We start from the raw sequence: 16,047 nt of genomic DNA, 5'->3' as shown, positions 1-16,047 counted from the left end.
CATCGTGTGCAAGAGGGAATGGTATAATTAGTGGTTATGCTGAATTCAAATGGACAGCGAAACCAGGGACAACGAGGAGATGAAGATGCATCTGCTACAAGCACACGATATCTGGTCCTTGACGCGATGCATATAGAGCTGTTCACGCCAGCTCTGGTTCGAATAAAAAAACTCGAGATGTTGTGATGCTGCAATGTGTGCAGGCTCAAGAACCAAAAGTCACATGTGGACATGAATGATATGGGGGTGCTCAAGTTAGTACCCATCGACAACAACAAGACGGCATCACGAAAAACAACGATTCAAACATCATAAGCTTTTGATAGATTACCAGATATGTGCAAATCATGTGGCGGGTGCTCAGAGACCGCAGGGGAGGAGGGGGGTGAGGGGAGGAGAGAGATAGAGAGCAGTCACCCAGAACCGTCTACGAGCTGATGCCCACCAGGTGAATGCTCTTGTAGTACAAGGAAGCACTCAGTGAAGGCGTACGTACTTGTAATACACGCCCCAGAAAAGATTACGGGAAAGAAAAGACAAACAAATCAAAACCCGCTACGCCTTGCTCCCATATTCACATGCATTTTCGACGGGAAACCCAGAAAAAAAGAGAAGAAAACAGTCGAGGCCCTGCTCATTTTACATTGCTGCCCATTTCGCCACACGGCAGCAAGCTTACGTTGCAAGCACATGTGCCTAGATACGGTGCTTTTCCGATTCTGTATAGCGCGTTAATTTGAGGGTGCAATCAAAGGGGATGGGTTTACTGACCAAGTCGCGAATACAACATGTAGAGTGCCATTTGGTTACACTCTTGTGTACCTGTGATAGTGACAAGACGCTCGTTGCTGTTGTCGGTAGGCTCGTTGATCTTGATGACACTGCCACTCAGCTGGCGAATCTCGTTGATCTTGGCACCGCCCTTTCCAATAATGGCGCCAACCATATCGTTGGGGATGAAAATTTGCTGTGTGAGGGGCTGTCCGGGAATGGCACCAACTGCTGCTGCATGAGGCGCTGCACCGTGTGCAACAGGTGCTGCAGCAGGATGAGCACCATAGGGAGTGGGGGCAGCAGGGCCGCCGCCATAGGGACCACCACGGTTGGGCGAAGCAGCACCATAAGGCATGCTAGGATGACCGTATGGCGACTGCTGGGGAGCCTGTCCATGCATGTGGGGAGCACCATATCCTCCATGGGCGGGGGTGCGTTGAGGAGGTTCTTGGCGACGGAAATTCTGTGGGTGAGAGTACTGACCTCCGGCAGGCTGAGGGACGTATGGCTGGACAGACATGCCGCCTGGAACCACATTGGCAGCCATGCCGCTACGGGTGGCATATTGAGATGCCGCGGGTCCACCAAAGCGCTCCGTCAACTGCTCAACCAGAGTCTGAGCAACATAGTACACAGCAATGTGCACAGCGTCAGCAACACCCAGGACGATCAACGAGCGCTCGCCCGAGTTAGGAAGGAGGGTGTCAGATGCATTCAACTTGGCATTGGAAGCCTCCTGGATCTCGCGGATTCGAACACCAGCTTTGCCGATAATGGAGCCAATGAGAATGTGCGGGATGAGCAGACGCATGGGGTAGGCCTTGGATGTCGAGGTAGAAGGCGTCTCGAGGTCCTCTTGGTTGAGAGTGCGCACAATGAGGCCAAATGCCTTGGACACAGCATCCACTTGGCCGCTTACAGTAAGAATGCGCTCAACGGCACCGCGTGAGTAGTCGCTGACAGTGCACTTGGCGCCAGACAGGCGGCGGATCTGGGTTACATTCTCTCCGCCTTTGCCGATAATGGTGGCGGCCTCGCTGGTGCCGATGCAAGCACGCACATGCAGCCAGTTGGTCTCGTCAACCTGCTGGTTGGGGTTCACAGGACGGCCGTTGGCACCAGACGTCGACTGGATGGGCTGGGTCTCAAGGATGGAGGGAGCGTCCGGGACGACCGTGTCGGAGTGGGTGGGCTCTGCGCCATTTTCCACGGCGGGCGCAGCTAGGTCAGGATCCGCCTTTGCAAGCTCTTCGTTGAGGGCCTCGGTGGCGACACCATCTGCCTTGACGGGGTGCGCGATCTCAATGTCGTCTGCGCTGGGGGCGTCGTCCTTGACCATCTTGTCCAGGGCAGGGCGCTTGGCATCGGGCTGGTCGTTGAGTCCGGCAGGCGACGACGGCTCCTCGAGGGGCCGCTTCGTCGAGGAAGCCGCAATGGTGGGGGATGCAGACATGGCTTCTATGTATGAGTGTGGGATCTTGAATCGTAAACGCGACTACGCGCTCTTCACAGCAGTCGACGTGGGCGCAAACGCGAGGTTGAGACTTGTTCAATTGATCTCGATTATCTTTGCGACTTTTATGTACAGCGGGGGCCGTGAAGGGAAGCGTGCTGTGAGGACGGGCTGGAGGGAATCGCGACAGGGCGGTGAAGGTGTGCGTGGAGGAGAGGTCGCCAGGAGCTTGAACGGAGTTTTGGGGCGTGCAGAGGGAGCGAGGTCGGAAAAGGGATGCGTCGACAGAGTGGGCAGTCGAGCGTGATGGAGCTTGTGATGGAGCAGGAGAGTCGGGCAGAGTGGTGGTGTGTGTTTCTCTCGGGGGCGATGGATGGATGGATGGATGATGGATGGGTGAGGTCGAGAGATGAAGAAACTGGCCCAAGTAAAGAAAGCTCGCCCGTCAAACCTTGTCGGCAGCGATCCGGCGTCTCAGGTGGGGGAGAGTCCGATGTTGCGCGCCGGCCTTCTCAAACGAGAAAGCAATGGTAAGGAGAAAGGGGGGTGGGCAGTGAAGAGGGGTGGTGATGGAGAAGGAGCTTGGGGCGGCGATGGTTGGGGAAGCAGCAGGCGAATGGCGAGAGGGAAGGAGCGCAGCCGTGCAAAAAGGAAGCAGTCGCGGGGACACGCGCTAAGTCTTGGCACGTCACGTGCCCACCACACCGCGACCGCCCATGCCAGAGAGCGACTGCACCCAAGGCCGCGATACGACTGCCGACGAGCTCTGCCTGGCCAGCGACAGCGTGCACTGCCGGACGTCGACGAAGCGGGTGGGGGCGTGAGGGTCCCACGCGCCAGACACGACGCGTCTGTTACTTAGCGAACCTGCAAACCACCAGAACACGCGAGGAAGAGAACGACGACGAGAAAGAGACATGGATCCAGCCGTCGAGCGGATACGAGAATATGCGCGTGATGCCCGCGCGCGCCAGGACGATGCTGTCGACTTTGACCCGGCCGACACGGAGGCTCGCCTGGCGCAGACGGTGAAGGAGCTGCAGGCACGCGTACAGGAACAACAAGCAGCGCTGGACCAGGTGAGGGCCTCGTAGTATTGTAGGGAGCGTTGCTAACCAGACACCAGCTACGCTCTCAATCCAGCATCGACCTGGAAACCGCCGCCTATGCATCAGAGGACCCGCGCCAGAGGCTGCAGCAACTCGTGGCTGTCAAAGACGCATACAAGCGCTTGACGCCAACAGCCACCTATTTGCCTCCCCAGGCATCCCTTCTGCCCGCCCTGTTGGCAGCACGTACTCTCCAGCAAAACGTCCAGGGAACCAAGGAAGCCTTTGCTAGCACGCAATCTCAGCTAGAATCCAAAGAGACGGCTCTTCGTCGCGAAGAAGCCAACCTACGTGATGCCAACCGCCTCACCCAGGCCATGCAAGACCGCATTGAGCGGCTGCGTGCACAGCACCAGGACCGCTCCCAAAAGACTCCTGCTCAACTCGCACGCGATCTGATTGCCGCCAAACGTGCCCAGAAAGAGCACTACGACGAAGAGATGCAGCGCCTTGGCGGGGCCATGAATGACTTTATCAACGACTACCTCTCCACCATGCTCGCAGCCGAAGAGCTAGGCGGGCCCGTGGTAGGCGAGATGCTCGATGTAGACGACGACACACTAGCTGCGGGCTTCACCAGAAAAGGGCGCGCAAAGTCGACCAAGAAGCCTCCATCCGACAAGACACGGCAGCGCAGAATCGATGACATCTGGGGCAAGAAGGCGGTTGTCGAGCAAGACGACGAGGAAGAGCCGCCAACGGAAGCTGAAGCAGCCGACGCAGAGATGCGGCAATTGATAGGCAACCTGTTTGCTACTCTGATGGGGCCTGGCAAAGGCAACGCCTACCTCCAGCTCCAGCGGGATTCTGCGGCTTCGAGATTCCTGGTCAGGGCGAGGATTGCCCAATTCCACCCCAAGGATGCGACCAAGCTGCGATTGATCGACTTTGGACGGGAGCTAGATGACTAAGGGCGTTGAGTTAGTACAGATGCGCAATGACATTCAGCCCAGCCATTGGCTCTTGCAAGACGCTCAGAAAGAGACGGTGTAGCTCCGCTTGACGTGTTGTTCTAGCTTGGCGTGAAGCACACGCGTTTGCTGAGCTGTGGCGGTGCGCTGCTAACCCCTTCCAACACACGATGCATTCCGCGTTGGCTATATTCCTTTTGTACCGTATCAATAGCTTGGCCGGGCTTCCTCCTGCCACTTCCTGCGACGCACACTCCCCCAATTCCACGCAACAAGTCAGTGACCACCCAGGTCTATAGTCTGGATAACCCCAGTGTATAGCAATACGCCACGGTGTCTTTCCCGCGAGGCGCCAATATGGCCCCTTCCTCAGTATTGACCCTGGCGGACGGGCAGTCCTCCGGTCTACACTAAAGGGCGAGGCTTTGGCGTCGGGCACACGATACAAAAGTAGGCCCTGGATATATGCCTATCTACCACATTGGGTCCACGATGGCCCCGCACCCATGTCCCCGAAGGATTGCTACCAGGACAAGGCTTCATGGCATGGTCTGATGTGTGAGGGGAAAGGAAGGCGATGATCCCGTCCTGGCGCTTCCGCCGAAAGGGCAACAAAAAGGGCTGACGGCGCCGTGATCTATGCAATCATGCGCATAGACGGCGTTGCTTATCCGTAAACCAGGGAACGGAGAGAGCAGGAAAGAGACTCATTCATCGTCTGTTCCCGCCCCGTCTTGAATCATGATTACTCATGCAAAGGGGAAGAAGAAGGAATATACCCGCCCCGGACGGCCAGGTTGCATAACAAGCAAAGTGTATAATTGCCAATTGTCCTAAGACTAAGCTCGAACAATTATGCTTTGAGCACCCCCGAACGCTTAATAACATTGTCGGGGAAATGCCAAAAGTGGTCGTTGGGCGCGCGCAAAGTGACAGAAAAGCGGATAACGCAACCGCCAGCCAACCAGCCAGCCGACCAGCCAGCCAACCAACCAAGCGAAGGGGGTCGCGTCCATTACCTTGAACAGCCATAGCCCGTGACATGTAACTAATGCATCCTTCCTTCCATCGACGTGGCTCCTCTACACTAGGGTATTCGGCACTGCACTGCACTAATAACATCCAGATCCAAGATGATATCACGCCCTGCGATATGGCCCAACCGGCAGTCTTCCAGCCACGCGTAATTTTTTTTCCTTTTCCTGGAAAGGGGAGAAGGAAGTGAGTGACAGATGGCATGACATTTTGGCGCGGCGGCGCGGCAAAGATTGGCCGTGTGCATGGGTAAAGTGTGTCTGTGTCTGTGGTCTTGTGGAACCCAAACAAAAAAGGGCCCCCTCCCCAAAAGATATGAAGCGAAATTGAACCCCACGATGGCTGGCGCGCGCTGATGATTCGAGGAAAGGCGATATTTTCCTCTCTGGTCGGGCTTTGCTGGCCTTGTCGGCAAAATACGAAAAAAAAGAGGGCCCGACCCAGCAAGCACAAGCACAAGCAGTCAGGCCCAGCCCCAGCTCAGCTCAGCTAGGCGGCAAAGTTGGGATCGCGATGGCGATGGCGCACGCGCGCCGAGCACAGGAGGGAGGGGTTGTTACTTGTGCCGGTCGAGAGCCGGTTGGCTGCTTACGCGGTGTCTGACAGAGTCAGGACCGTACATAGATGGATGGATGGACGATGGGCACATTGACAGGTACCAGGCTTTGGGAAGCGAGCGGAAGCCTTGCCTCGCTGCGGGGAATACAAGAGCCTATCACTACTGCAGACTGTATGGTGCCAGTGTCAGCAGTGATCGCCGTCCGAGTCGCTGTAGCCATGTAACCGCATGCATACGGGGGGGACCTTCTACCTGAAACACTTTGTTGCGGTTGATCAGCGCCGTCTCCAGCTTACTTACTAGCTCCCTTGACCGCACATATGAAGTCATGGGCCCAGAACCCAAGGTAAGGATTTTTCCTCTGGCTCTAAAAAAAACGTGATCATTTGCCAGATTTGAATTTGCCGTAATTGGGCGGCGCCATCAATGGACGAGGGGGGCGGGCGTCCACGTGCGGGGGCCCTACATAGATAGTAGTAACTTCTTCCGACGGAGGGGGCTTGACAATGCACATGCAGCAGGGGGGGGGAGCAAGGTCCCGCTCTTTCAGCTTTGCTTCTAGCTGTTATGTACGCGACTCAGAGGAAAAGAAGAAGCAGATTGAAGAGGGAACCAAAAAAAAATTCGAGATCTCGTATGTAATTCTGCGATCCTGGTTCCACGAGCGCGAAATTGCGTAAATCGTTCGCCCCGGATGTTCGAATTTAACCTCTCCGCCCCCTTCGGCTTCCCCCTCCTAGATTGGGGCTGAAAACGTGCGCACGGCGGCGGCGGTGGCAGCGGTGGCCCACCCGGCGGTAGAATGAATGGATTGCGTCTAGCAAAGAAAAAAAAACCGCGCGGGCGCATTGTTGTGGTGGTGGTGGTGGTGGTGGTGGTAGTGGCTGGGAGAGGGAGCGAGCTTCTCTGCGGGCATTGGTTCTGGTACCGGTAGTCTTGCCGGGCAGCACCAGCACTAGGCGAGGGCCATGTTACATACGTATGTATGTAACTATGTAATGTAATATGTACATGGGAACATGAATGGCCGCAAATCAGATGAGCCTCGAAGCGCGCAAAAAAGCCCGCCTTGCCCATCCACCAAACAGGACTAGAAAAAAGGCGGGCTGCAGACATGTCTGAATGAACCCAGTGTTATATTCGATCGTTGCTAAGGTTTTTGTCGTTGTGACCGCGAGTCATTGCCATGACGACATATGCACACTCGCGCACGCCTCGGCTGTGGCATCACATAGCAACATATTAATCACAATCAAAGAAAGGAAGGAAGAAATGGAACAAAGGAAAAAGGGCTTCAATCGCCTGAGTCCTTTCTGCGCGTGGAGCATGCCGCCCGCGAACTGACCCGTTCCACCGGCGCACATAGACAGATGGTCCAAAATACACTAAGCACTCGTACCGCAGCATTACCGCCCGCTCCAGCGGGGATTAGGGCTCGTATTAGGTGTAGTTTCGTAATCATAGTTCGACAGAGAGAGTGGGAGAGTGGGAGAGTGGGAAAAGCCCGTTCCAATCACTTTGGCCCCGACAAAGCCCTAGCCGTCCCGTAAGACGACTAATCATGTGCGGGAGAAGAAAAAAGCAAAGAAGATGGGAAAAAAAGGGCCGGATATGTAGGTATGTCGTTCTATGGCTATCTGTCTGTTTCTCTCTCTCTCTCTCTCTCTCTCTTGCTGCGACATGGGGCAGGCGTGCTACATAGTCCAAGCTCACGGGGCCAGCCCCAGTCCAGCTCCAGCCCCCGGGCTAGATGTTGAACTAATCTAAACCATGTACATGACTAAGAGACTAAAAGCCGATTATGTTACTTTACTGCTAACCAAACAAGCATACATACATACATACAAACAAACAAACAACCGGGGGCAATCAACCCATGACTTATTACGAGAAAGCACGCAAATTACACTTGACTAACCTACTTCACCGCGAAGCGAACTGAAAAAAAACTAAACTAAACTAAACTAAACTCATCGCAACATTTCGTATCCAAATTACCCGGTACCGATGCCCAAGATCTGCAAACGACCGGGGGGTTTCATAACTGTAACTGTAAGTAGGTGTAGGTGCGAGGGTGGATGAATGAAAACACGCGTGTCACCACCACCACCACCCCCGCAGCTCGAGTCTAGAACAAACAAAGTCGCCCTCGTATTCACGAAAAAAAGGGCTTTCTTTTCCCTCCTTCCTCTCTGAATGGTTGCAGCCAAAGTGAGGCGTGCGCACGCGCTGAGGTCTGTCTGTCTGTCTGGCATGTGAATGGGACTGGGAATAGGAATGGAAATGGGAGTGGCAAGGCGGTACGTACGTACGTAAGTAGGCGTAATAGACGCGTTTCATTTTTCGCCACGCATGAGATAGTAGTAGGGTGTGTATGGGTTGTGGCTGTGCAGACATACACACATCTACACACACATGCACATGCACATCTATACAAGATGCATATACACCTACTTACAGTATTTATCCCACACCTTACATGATCAATCCATCCAAAATAAATCGAAAAAAAAACCTCACCCTCCCCCCCTATAGCGATAACAAAGCCCTTATCATGCCCCCCTCCCACACTTTACACTCACTACCACTACCACTACCACTACCACTACACTACTCGTTTCACGCACTTTTCCAACCCCAACCCCAACATCAACATTTCGTATTTCGCATTTCGCATTTGGTATTTTGCATTTTCCTCGCTACACCTACGTTAAACATTGCGCTCCTCACCATTTCTTCCTCGGCTCACCTGCGGACCCCCCCCCCCCCTCTCAAAAAAAATAAAAGTGGCGAAAACTTGCCAGATCAGCACGATATACGTACGTACGTACGTTACACAGACACATATATAAATGGGCTTTGTAGGTGTACACCTACAGTAGTCGTCACAGATGTGTGGAGTTTGACAACCACGACGGTGACGGTGACGGGGGTTATTGCTATTGTTATTGTTGTTATTGTTGTTATTGGGAAAATTAAAAAATAGGAACAAGGATCAAGGATCAAGGAATAAGGATCAAGGGAAGGATATGTAATGCATACATGTGTGTGTGTGTGCATGGGTAAGTGAGTCAGCATGAAAAAATTCGTCTTAGTTTCCCTTCTTTTCCCCTTAGCCCCACTGTGTCAGTGTCAACTGTGCATTGTCAACCCTACCAAAAAAAAAGATGTTGATCTACATGACCATCTCCATCTACATTACACCAGCACCAGTGCCAGTGTCAGTGCCAGTGCCAGCATCATAGACCTAGACTTGGACGTATACGACGTAGCAGCACAGCCCCATTGTGCTACGTAACCCCCCAGAAAGCGGGAAACTCACAGTGGCAAAGAGCCATGCACATGTGTACGTAGATACAAAAGCCGCGAACCGCGAGTCCAGCCACAGCCACAGCCACAGTCCAGTCCAGTCCAGTCCAGTCCAGTCCAACACTCGCCACTTGGCTTCGCCTATTGGGGTACAGTATGTGTGGATTGGATAAACCTAAAACACGGGCGATCTTACAGCTAGATGGAAAAGAGGAAAAACACGCTCATTGGTCCAATATGTAAACCTTATTATACTACATGTAGATACACTACAAAAAAAACCTTAGTTACAACCACAACAGCATTGCTACTATAATAAGACGGGACGGGAATCATGGTTTATCTTAGTGTTAGTTACGTAGTTAGTTGCATGCATACAAGGGACTGTCCAACCAGAAGACAGTTTGTGCGTATTGGTATGGGTGCCGAGCTGCTAGGAGAAAATAATAAAGGTGCTTTGATTGGTGCAAGGTGCTAGTCTCTCGCTCTCTCTCAATCTCTCTCTCTCTCTCCGTGTGTCAGTGACAGTGACAGTGTTTTTGTCTGTCTCGGCGCAACCGTCTTAGGCCCCCGTGGCGCGGGTCGGAGTTCGCGATGTGTTCGGCTTCCCATGTAGCCTAGTGCGTGGCAAAGGATCAACTGTCCTGTCGCTGGGGGAGGGGGCACTTCGGACAAGCCATGGTGGTTACAGAAGGCAAGCCGAGCGCCCCCAGCGGCTATGACGGACAACAGCTAGTAAGCCATTCTCGTGGATTTGGTCGGATCGGTGCCGTGTGCCGCGTGTCGCTGTGTTATCAGACGACCCATGCACGAGCACGCCTGCATGAACATGTGCATGTGTAAACCCCCCAATGCAAAAAAAAGGCTGCCCAAGTGACAGTTGGTAGGATGCGCACATGTTTCACGTTTGCCACAACGACGACACACACACACACACACACACACGCGCGCGCACACGGCTCGCTCGCAGTGCTGCCGCTGCCGCTGCCGCTGCTCACCAGGTTCAATCGGCCCGTCGCTATCCAGCACCTGAGCTGCCTTTGCCAGCGCATCCTCTACACCCTGCTCCTTTGATTTGTCTCCTCAGGCTCATCTGTATCGTCGTCGTGATTCGTGAGCGGTGTGCTGCACAATGACATCAAGCTTCGGGCACACCATGCCTAGGCTCGGAACATGAGCTGTCGGCATCGGCTACCATACCCACCGCCCACCGCCCACACCCACACCCACACCCTACCCGCCAGCCCCCCCCCCCTTCCCCCTCCTCAATCTCTCGCGTTCAGGGGTCCCCACTCAAGAGGCCTGGCCATATGCGATACGCTTGTTTCCGATGGTCATTCCTCGATTCTCTCGACATCGTCTTGTCCATTATGCATTGTCGCGACTCGCCGATGCTCTGGCCTCGTCGCGATGCTGAAAAATTTGTCGTCGTATTGGAATCCAGGCCGCCCGCGCACATGGCCTGATTTCTCTCTGCCCTTGATGGCGCCTCGAGGCTCCGCTGCGTGCCAAGACTGCGACTTGATGCAAAGGAGCTCTAATGGACCATGGCGATACCGGAACGGGCTCGGTCAGAAGGTGCTGTCAAGACTTGTCACTATGTCATAATGTCAGTGGAGAAAGCGTCCAACGGCCGGTCCAGCTTCGGTCGTGACATGCCCATCTTAAGACATGCATGTTGCAAAAAAATTTTGACAAGGAAAATTTGGACATGTTGCGACAATTCTAGTGTACGTGTAGGACCGCAAAGACTTTGATTAGGCATCCAGGCCGAGCTGGGCATGTATGTGTGTGTGTGTGTGTGTGTGTGTGTGTGTGTGTGGTAAGACAAGTCGCCATCCTTGTTGTCTGTAAGAGGAAATTACACCCCAACGCTCCCTCGTCGTACTGCATATGTGTATCTCGCTATGTCTTCGTAACAGATCGTTCATGTGCAATCTCAGCCGCTGAAAATGGTGAAAATGGTAATGGTATAATGGGTATCGTCGTCGCACCGAAAAGTCGAAGAGAATGGTATCAACAAAGGAAACAAAGCAAACAAGCAAACAAGCCGACCACTCGACTTGGACAAGTCAAAAGTAGTAATAGCCAACACGCACAATGCAATGCGAGGGCTCCAAGGTACAAATGGTACGCGCGTCATTACGGTTGGAGCGTCGCCAAGAAAACAGGGTATCAAGGTGAAGGAGGAAAGCTAGAAGAGAAGACGAAGCTCGTAGCCGGTGGAGTGGACCGTTTCCGCAACGCCAATATCTCCATCGACCTGAATGTCTGCAGGGTCAGCCTCCCATTCGCGCTTCATACCGTGCACGGGCGGTGTGCCAATCTCGTGGAACTCGGCCGTCATGTCCTGTTGCTCGGGGATCCTGCTAACCGCGTCGTCGTCCATGAGAATCTGCAGTCCTTTTTGGTTGACGCGAATGGTGCGCGTGACCTTTGTGGGCTCCATCTTGATCTTCATGGCAATGCCCGCCACAAGCTCCTTGACGGTGCGGTCCATGAGGTAAACGGCGCGGAAATAGTTGTCGTCGGGCTGCCGACCGGCAACGCGTGGCTGGACGAAAAAGCAAGCAACGGGCTTGAGCATCGGCTCCGGCGGTGGCTGGTACGTCTGATCAACGCCAAGCGCCTCGATCCATCCAGACAGGGCGTGATCGTTCGAATACGGCCGTTGAACCTTGGTGGGCACATCTGCACCTCCATGCATGCCAGCCATGGCCTTGAGATCGCCCGTAGCTGTTTGGGGAAGATTCCGCCATTCACTCGATGTCATGCGCGTGGGTGGCTGGAAGGGCTGCGGGCGCTGGAAAGAAGAAGCACGCCGCTTTTCCGAGTGGAGAGATTGCGAGCTGGGCGTGGGCGACACGACGGATGAGGTGGATGTTTGCGGCTCCTGGCCATCCCACATTTGCGCGTCCACGTTGGTGTCGAGCTTGGAGAGGTCCTGGGGCACTGCGCCCAGCACGACGGGGTGCAAGTCTGGGTCGTCCTCGGGCTCGCCTTTGAGATAGAGAACACTGACGGGTCGGGTGGAGCTGAACATGTCCTGCAACGACGCCAGCTTGATGTGGAGATCTTCCTCGGCAGGCGCGCGCGATGCTTGGTTGTCGCTCGTCGAAGACATGGACCACGTCCTCTTGTGCTTGGGCACTTTTCCGGGCCGTTGGCTCATGCTGCCCTTGGAGATGGAGCCGCTGCGCTTCCGCTTGCCGAAATCCTTCATGCCCGACTCGACCTGGGCAATCTGCTGCTTGAGCTTGTCAATTGTCTTCTTGACGTGCGCGACATCGTTGGATAGTTTGCGCTCAGCGCCGTGGTCTCGGAAGAGCTTGACCTTGCAGTAGCACAGCTCAGCGTCTGTTCGTTGGGGCGACGATGCCGCCGTTTCCGTCACCACTTCTGTCTTTGCGCACAGCCGGACCGGGATTCCCTTGACGCCCTTGGAATGGCTAAAGTCGGTCGAGAGAAAGTTGAAGCGTACAGCCAGGGAGCACTCGGGCGAAGCGTTGTGGACCGGTGTCCATGTCACGACGAAGCCGTCAAACGACGAGGATTCCAGCTCCACCCGCGGCCGCCCTTGGACTTCGCCGCCGCCGACCTGGCTCGGATCGACAAACTCGACCGCCTGCAGGCGCCCGCCGCGCTGGTGGGCCTCGTTGGTGCCGCGGCCCTCTTTCCACAGCTGCCAGCAAGACGCAGGGCGCTGGCGTTGCTGCTCATCCTCAAAGGAAATGCGGATAAAGGTGCGGTACTTGAGCGGCTGGGACGGCACTTGCAGTGGGGCCGTGTCAACCAACGAGATGGAGTAGGCCTGTCCTTTGTTGAGATACGTGACCGGGACTTCGTCAGATTGCTTGACCATGGCGGTCGGGGCATTCAGGGTGACGTGGTATCGGAAGCTATCGAGGATTTAGCACAGACTGGTAAACATGGCACGTGGTGCGGCGGCTCACTTTTGGTTGGGTGGAGGGGGTGCAGGAGCGACGGCGGGCGCCATGGCGTTGTCCTGGTACGAATGGGGTGCGAATCCAATCAGGGGCGACTGCTCGTGCATGTCGACTTCTGGGACCATGTTGTCCATGGGAGAGTTTTCATGGGGTTGCGCCAAGGGGCCCTGGTCGAAGGCCGAGGGCTGGTGGGTGAACTGATGGGGCGCAAACGACTGCGAGTGCTGGGGCTGGGGCTGCATGCCAAAGGGATTGACATTGTGGAAGTGGTGCGAGCCGAGGGCATGGGGATTGAAGCCGTGGAGATGGGCCGTGGGGGCAATCTGGCCGGCGTGGACGCCGCCCTCGGACGTGGGCAGCGACAGCGGGGTTCCTAGGCCGAAGCTGAAGCCGGGCGTGTGCAGGTCACCGGCCTGGCTGTGGTAGAGCGTGTTGGTGCCGCCGGGCGTTGGGGTGTAGTAACCCGGGGGCTGGTTTGCGAACGAGGTGAAGGCGAAGCTGTTGGGGTCGAGCAGCGAGGGCGTGAAGCGCCATTGCTCGGCGTTTGCGCGCGGCGTCGGGTCCTGGTCCTTGATGTCGTCATGGGTGTCGGGTTGGCTGGTGGTGCAACTATCAGCATGTATTTCAGATTATTATTGTTGTTGGTGTTGTCAGGCGTGTGCGCATTAGCGGTGCATGCGTCGGTGTTTAGGCAGCGGACTCCGACTATGATGTCGATGCTGCTGACACGGGACGCCGGGGGGGGGGAGCCTATCTCGGGAAGACGTACCGGGAGGGGTGGGCGACGTCAAGCGCATCAGCGAGCGAGTGACCGGCGGGCGCGGCCAGAGAATGCGAGCGCTGCTGGATATGGGGGAAGTTTGCCTTGAAGTCCTCTAGGAGTTTTCCATCGGGTTTCTGGTTGTTGAGCCTGGGGGGGGAGTGGTCAGCGGGGTGGTCGGCGGGGTGGGCGGGCGAGTGTGCATATGTGTGTGTGTGTGTGTGTGTGTGTGCGTGTATGTAGCATGTATGCACACGCGACGTGGACAGTTGATTGCTTGTCAGAAGGCGACGCGTGCAAATCACATGGCGGGCAGCTGGGGGGGTTGTGTGGTTTGGCGGGCGGCGGGCCAGGACATACCTATTTCGAAACATGGCATCGGGCTTTCACTCGGGCGATTAGCAGGCTGGGGCTCTGTCTTGCATCTGGGGAGCGCGGGCGGGGGGACGAGGGCGGGCAGCAGCGGGCGCGAGGGCGAGGGCGAGGGCGCAGAGCAGGCAGCGGGCGCAGAGGAGAGGCGCGGCGGAGAGCGACCTGGCGGAGCGGCGGCGGGGAGTTATTGGGGGGGGGGCGCGATGGAAGCAGAGGGCAGCTGCGACGAGAAGGCGGCAGTGGGTAGGTCGCGTAGTGTAAGTACTTAGTAGTCGTCGTCGGCGTCGTGTAGTCGAGCCTGGGTCGGGTCAAGCCACAGATGTGCAGGGCCGGCGGTGGTCAGACGTTCTTTTAGCTAGCGACGGCAACAAGCAACAGGGCCTGACGGAATGCAGCCAGAGGGCCGCGCGTGGGCGTGGCAGGGCGTGGCAGGGCAGGCCATGGGCAGCAGAGACATGGGCAGCATAGACGTGCATTGGCATGGGTGGAGCGTCGGGTCTAGGCACCCTCTCCCCACTCGACCCGCGAGCTGCGCCTGCTGTTCTGTTCTGGCTAACGCGCCCTTGGCCGCCGCCGCTGCTGCTGTTCTGTGCCGCCGCCGCGCTTCATCGCTTCATCGCTCCACATGGGTGGGCATGTGCATGAGGGGAATATGTATGAGAGGGGGGGCCTGTGCCACACAGCCCATGTCAATCATTGCCGAGAAGACGCTTTCCCCCCCCCCTCCCCTCGCGCGCAGCTCGCACATGATAAGGCGTGACCCATTTTGCGTCGATGCAGCCCGTTTGTCGATCGGAGTGTAACAGTTGCCACATTTATTTTTACACAAGAGACGGGAGCAAAGCAAAAGAAGGATTTTCGGTCGCCGGATGACTATTCCCCGGGCGTGCGATTGGCGGGCGACGGGGGCGGGTGGGCGAGCATTGTATGCAATAACACACGCACACAGGCAGCACGGGGCGCCGGAGCGTGTAACTGGCAAGAGATGATGACGTTGTTTTTTTGGGGAGGGGGGGGAAGTTTTTTTTTCTCTGGTGCGGCGGAGCCATGACGAAAGAAACGGTTCGAGATGGAGACATGGATGGGCTCCTTAATCTCGGGATGGGGCACGCACAAGCGACACGGGGCCAAGGGCCGATTGGGGGAGATCAGATCAGAGGGCGAGGGCGGGCGCGGGCTTGTTTGGAGGGCGAGGGCACACCCTCGTCTCCGATCCGGCGCTCAAACGCAGGGGAAAGGTGGGCGGCGAGCGGCGAGCGGCACAGAGTGACAGTCGCGTGGAATGGGCCCGACAGCCCTGGACGGCATATGTCATTTCGCATCGAGGCGCCAACGCACCACGGTAGGCGGCTCGCGCAGCTGTGGCGACCAAGGGGGCATGGGGTGCGTGTGGACGACGAGGAGTAGGTGTAAATTACGGGCATGCAGACGAAATGGGCCGTCAAGCCACGGGGGCTCCGTGCGGGCGCAGGCGGTTAGTGGGTGTCGCAGGCTTCGCAGCAGGCGCCGTGGGGAGCAGAGGGCGTGTGTTAGTGTTGGCGTGAGCAGGCGGGTGGATTCGAGAAACATTGGGCTGGGAGCGCGACTGTGTGGGACTGGGGCCGCGGCTGGCAGTGCGTGTGCGTGTGCGTGCGGGATGGCGACAGCTGCAGTGCAAATCACGGCCGGAAGCGGGCGTGTGCGTGAGGTTGCGCGGCGGTAGCAGTAGGGCCGTGGCTGTGCATGCCTGGGGCTGGCCGTGTCAGCGTCAGCGGCGAGTGAATGGGGGAGCGAGGGAGGGAGCGATGGAGCGAGCTCGCCTCACTCGCCACACCTGTC

General features: G+C 56.4%; 3 protein-coding genes across 3 annotated transcripts; 1 reads left to right on the top strand and 2 right to left on the bottom strand.

The window, feature by feature from the left end:
- Nucleotides 1–380: 380 nt before the first annotated feature.
- Nucleotides 381–2,688, bottom strand: SETTUDRAFT_167540 (uncharacterized protein). The gene is made up of 2 exons (XM_008024496.1): nucleotides 772–2,688; nucleotides 381–719 (listed from the first exon to the last, which is right to left on the bottom strand). Exons 1-2 carry the CDS (start codon nucleotides 2,225–2,227, stop codon nucleotides 697–699), a joined length of 1,479 nt encoding a protein of 492 aa, XP_008022687.1. The 5' UTR covers nucleotides 2,228–2,688; the 3' UTR covers nucleotides 381–696.
- A 456-nt stretch (nucleotides 2,689–3,144) lies between these two features.
- Nucleotides 3,145–4,499, top strand: SETTUDRAFT_183097 (uncharacterized protein; the record flags this gene model as incomplete). The annotated part of the gene is made up of 2 exons (XM_008024495.1): nucleotides 3,145–3,306; nucleotides 3,354–4,499. 2 exons carry the CDS (start codon nucleotides 3,145–3,147, stop codon nucleotides 4,245–4,247), a joined length of 1,056 nt encoding a protein of 351 aa, XP_008022686.1. The 3' UTR covers nucleotides 4,248–4,499.
- A 6,439-nt stretch (nucleotides 4,500–10,938) lies between these two features.
- SETTUDRAFT_45865 (uncharacterized protein) lies at nucleotides 10,939–14,408 on the bottom strand. Its single transcript, XM_008024311.1, has 4 exons — nucleotides 14,218–14,408; nucleotides 13,867–14,007; nucleotides 13,104–13,694; nucleotides 10,939–13,049 (listed from the first exon to the last, which is right to left on the bottom strand). The coding sequence occupies exons 1-4, from the start codon at nucleotides 14,229–14,231 to the stop codon at nucleotides 11,345–11,347; spliced, it is 2,451 nt and encodes an 816-aa protein (XP_008022502.1). The 5' UTR covers nucleotides 14,232–14,408; the 3' UTR covers nucleotides 10,939–11,344.
- Between the last annotated feature and the right edge of the window lie 1,639 nt (nucleotides 14,409–16,047).

The sequence above is a fragment of the Exserohilum turcica genome, assembly GCF_000359705.1.
Source record: "Exserohilum turcica Et28A unplaced genomic scaffold SETTUscaffold_12, whole genome shotgun sequence".
In the NCBI taxonomy this organism is placed as follows: domain Eukaryota; kingdom Fungi; phylum Ascomycota; class Dothideomycetes; order Pleosporales; family Pleosporaceae; genus Exserohilum; species Exserohilum turcicum.
Note: the sequence above shows the minus strand (reverse complement) of the source record. Positions and strands in the feature narration are given on the sequence as shown.

Coding starts and splice junctions, on each gene's coding strand:
- SETTUDRAFT_167540 (XM_008024496.1), bottom strand. CDS start 2,227: ATGTCTGCATCCCCCACCATTGCGGCTTCCTCGACGAAGCGGCCCCTC. Junction 720..771: donor CATGTTGTATTCGCGACTTG/GTCAGTAAACCC, acceptor CGCGCTATACAG/AATCGGAAAAGCACCGTATC.
- SETTUDRAFT_45865 (XM_008024311.1), bottom strand. Junction 13,695..13,866: donor GACGTCGCCCACCCCTCCCG/GTACGTCTTCCC, acceptor TTGCACCACCAG/CCAACCCGACACCCATGACG. Junction 13,050..13,103: donor CCCCCTCCACCCAACCAAAA/GTGAGCCGCCGC, acceptor AATCCTCGATAG/CTTCCGATACCACGTCACCC.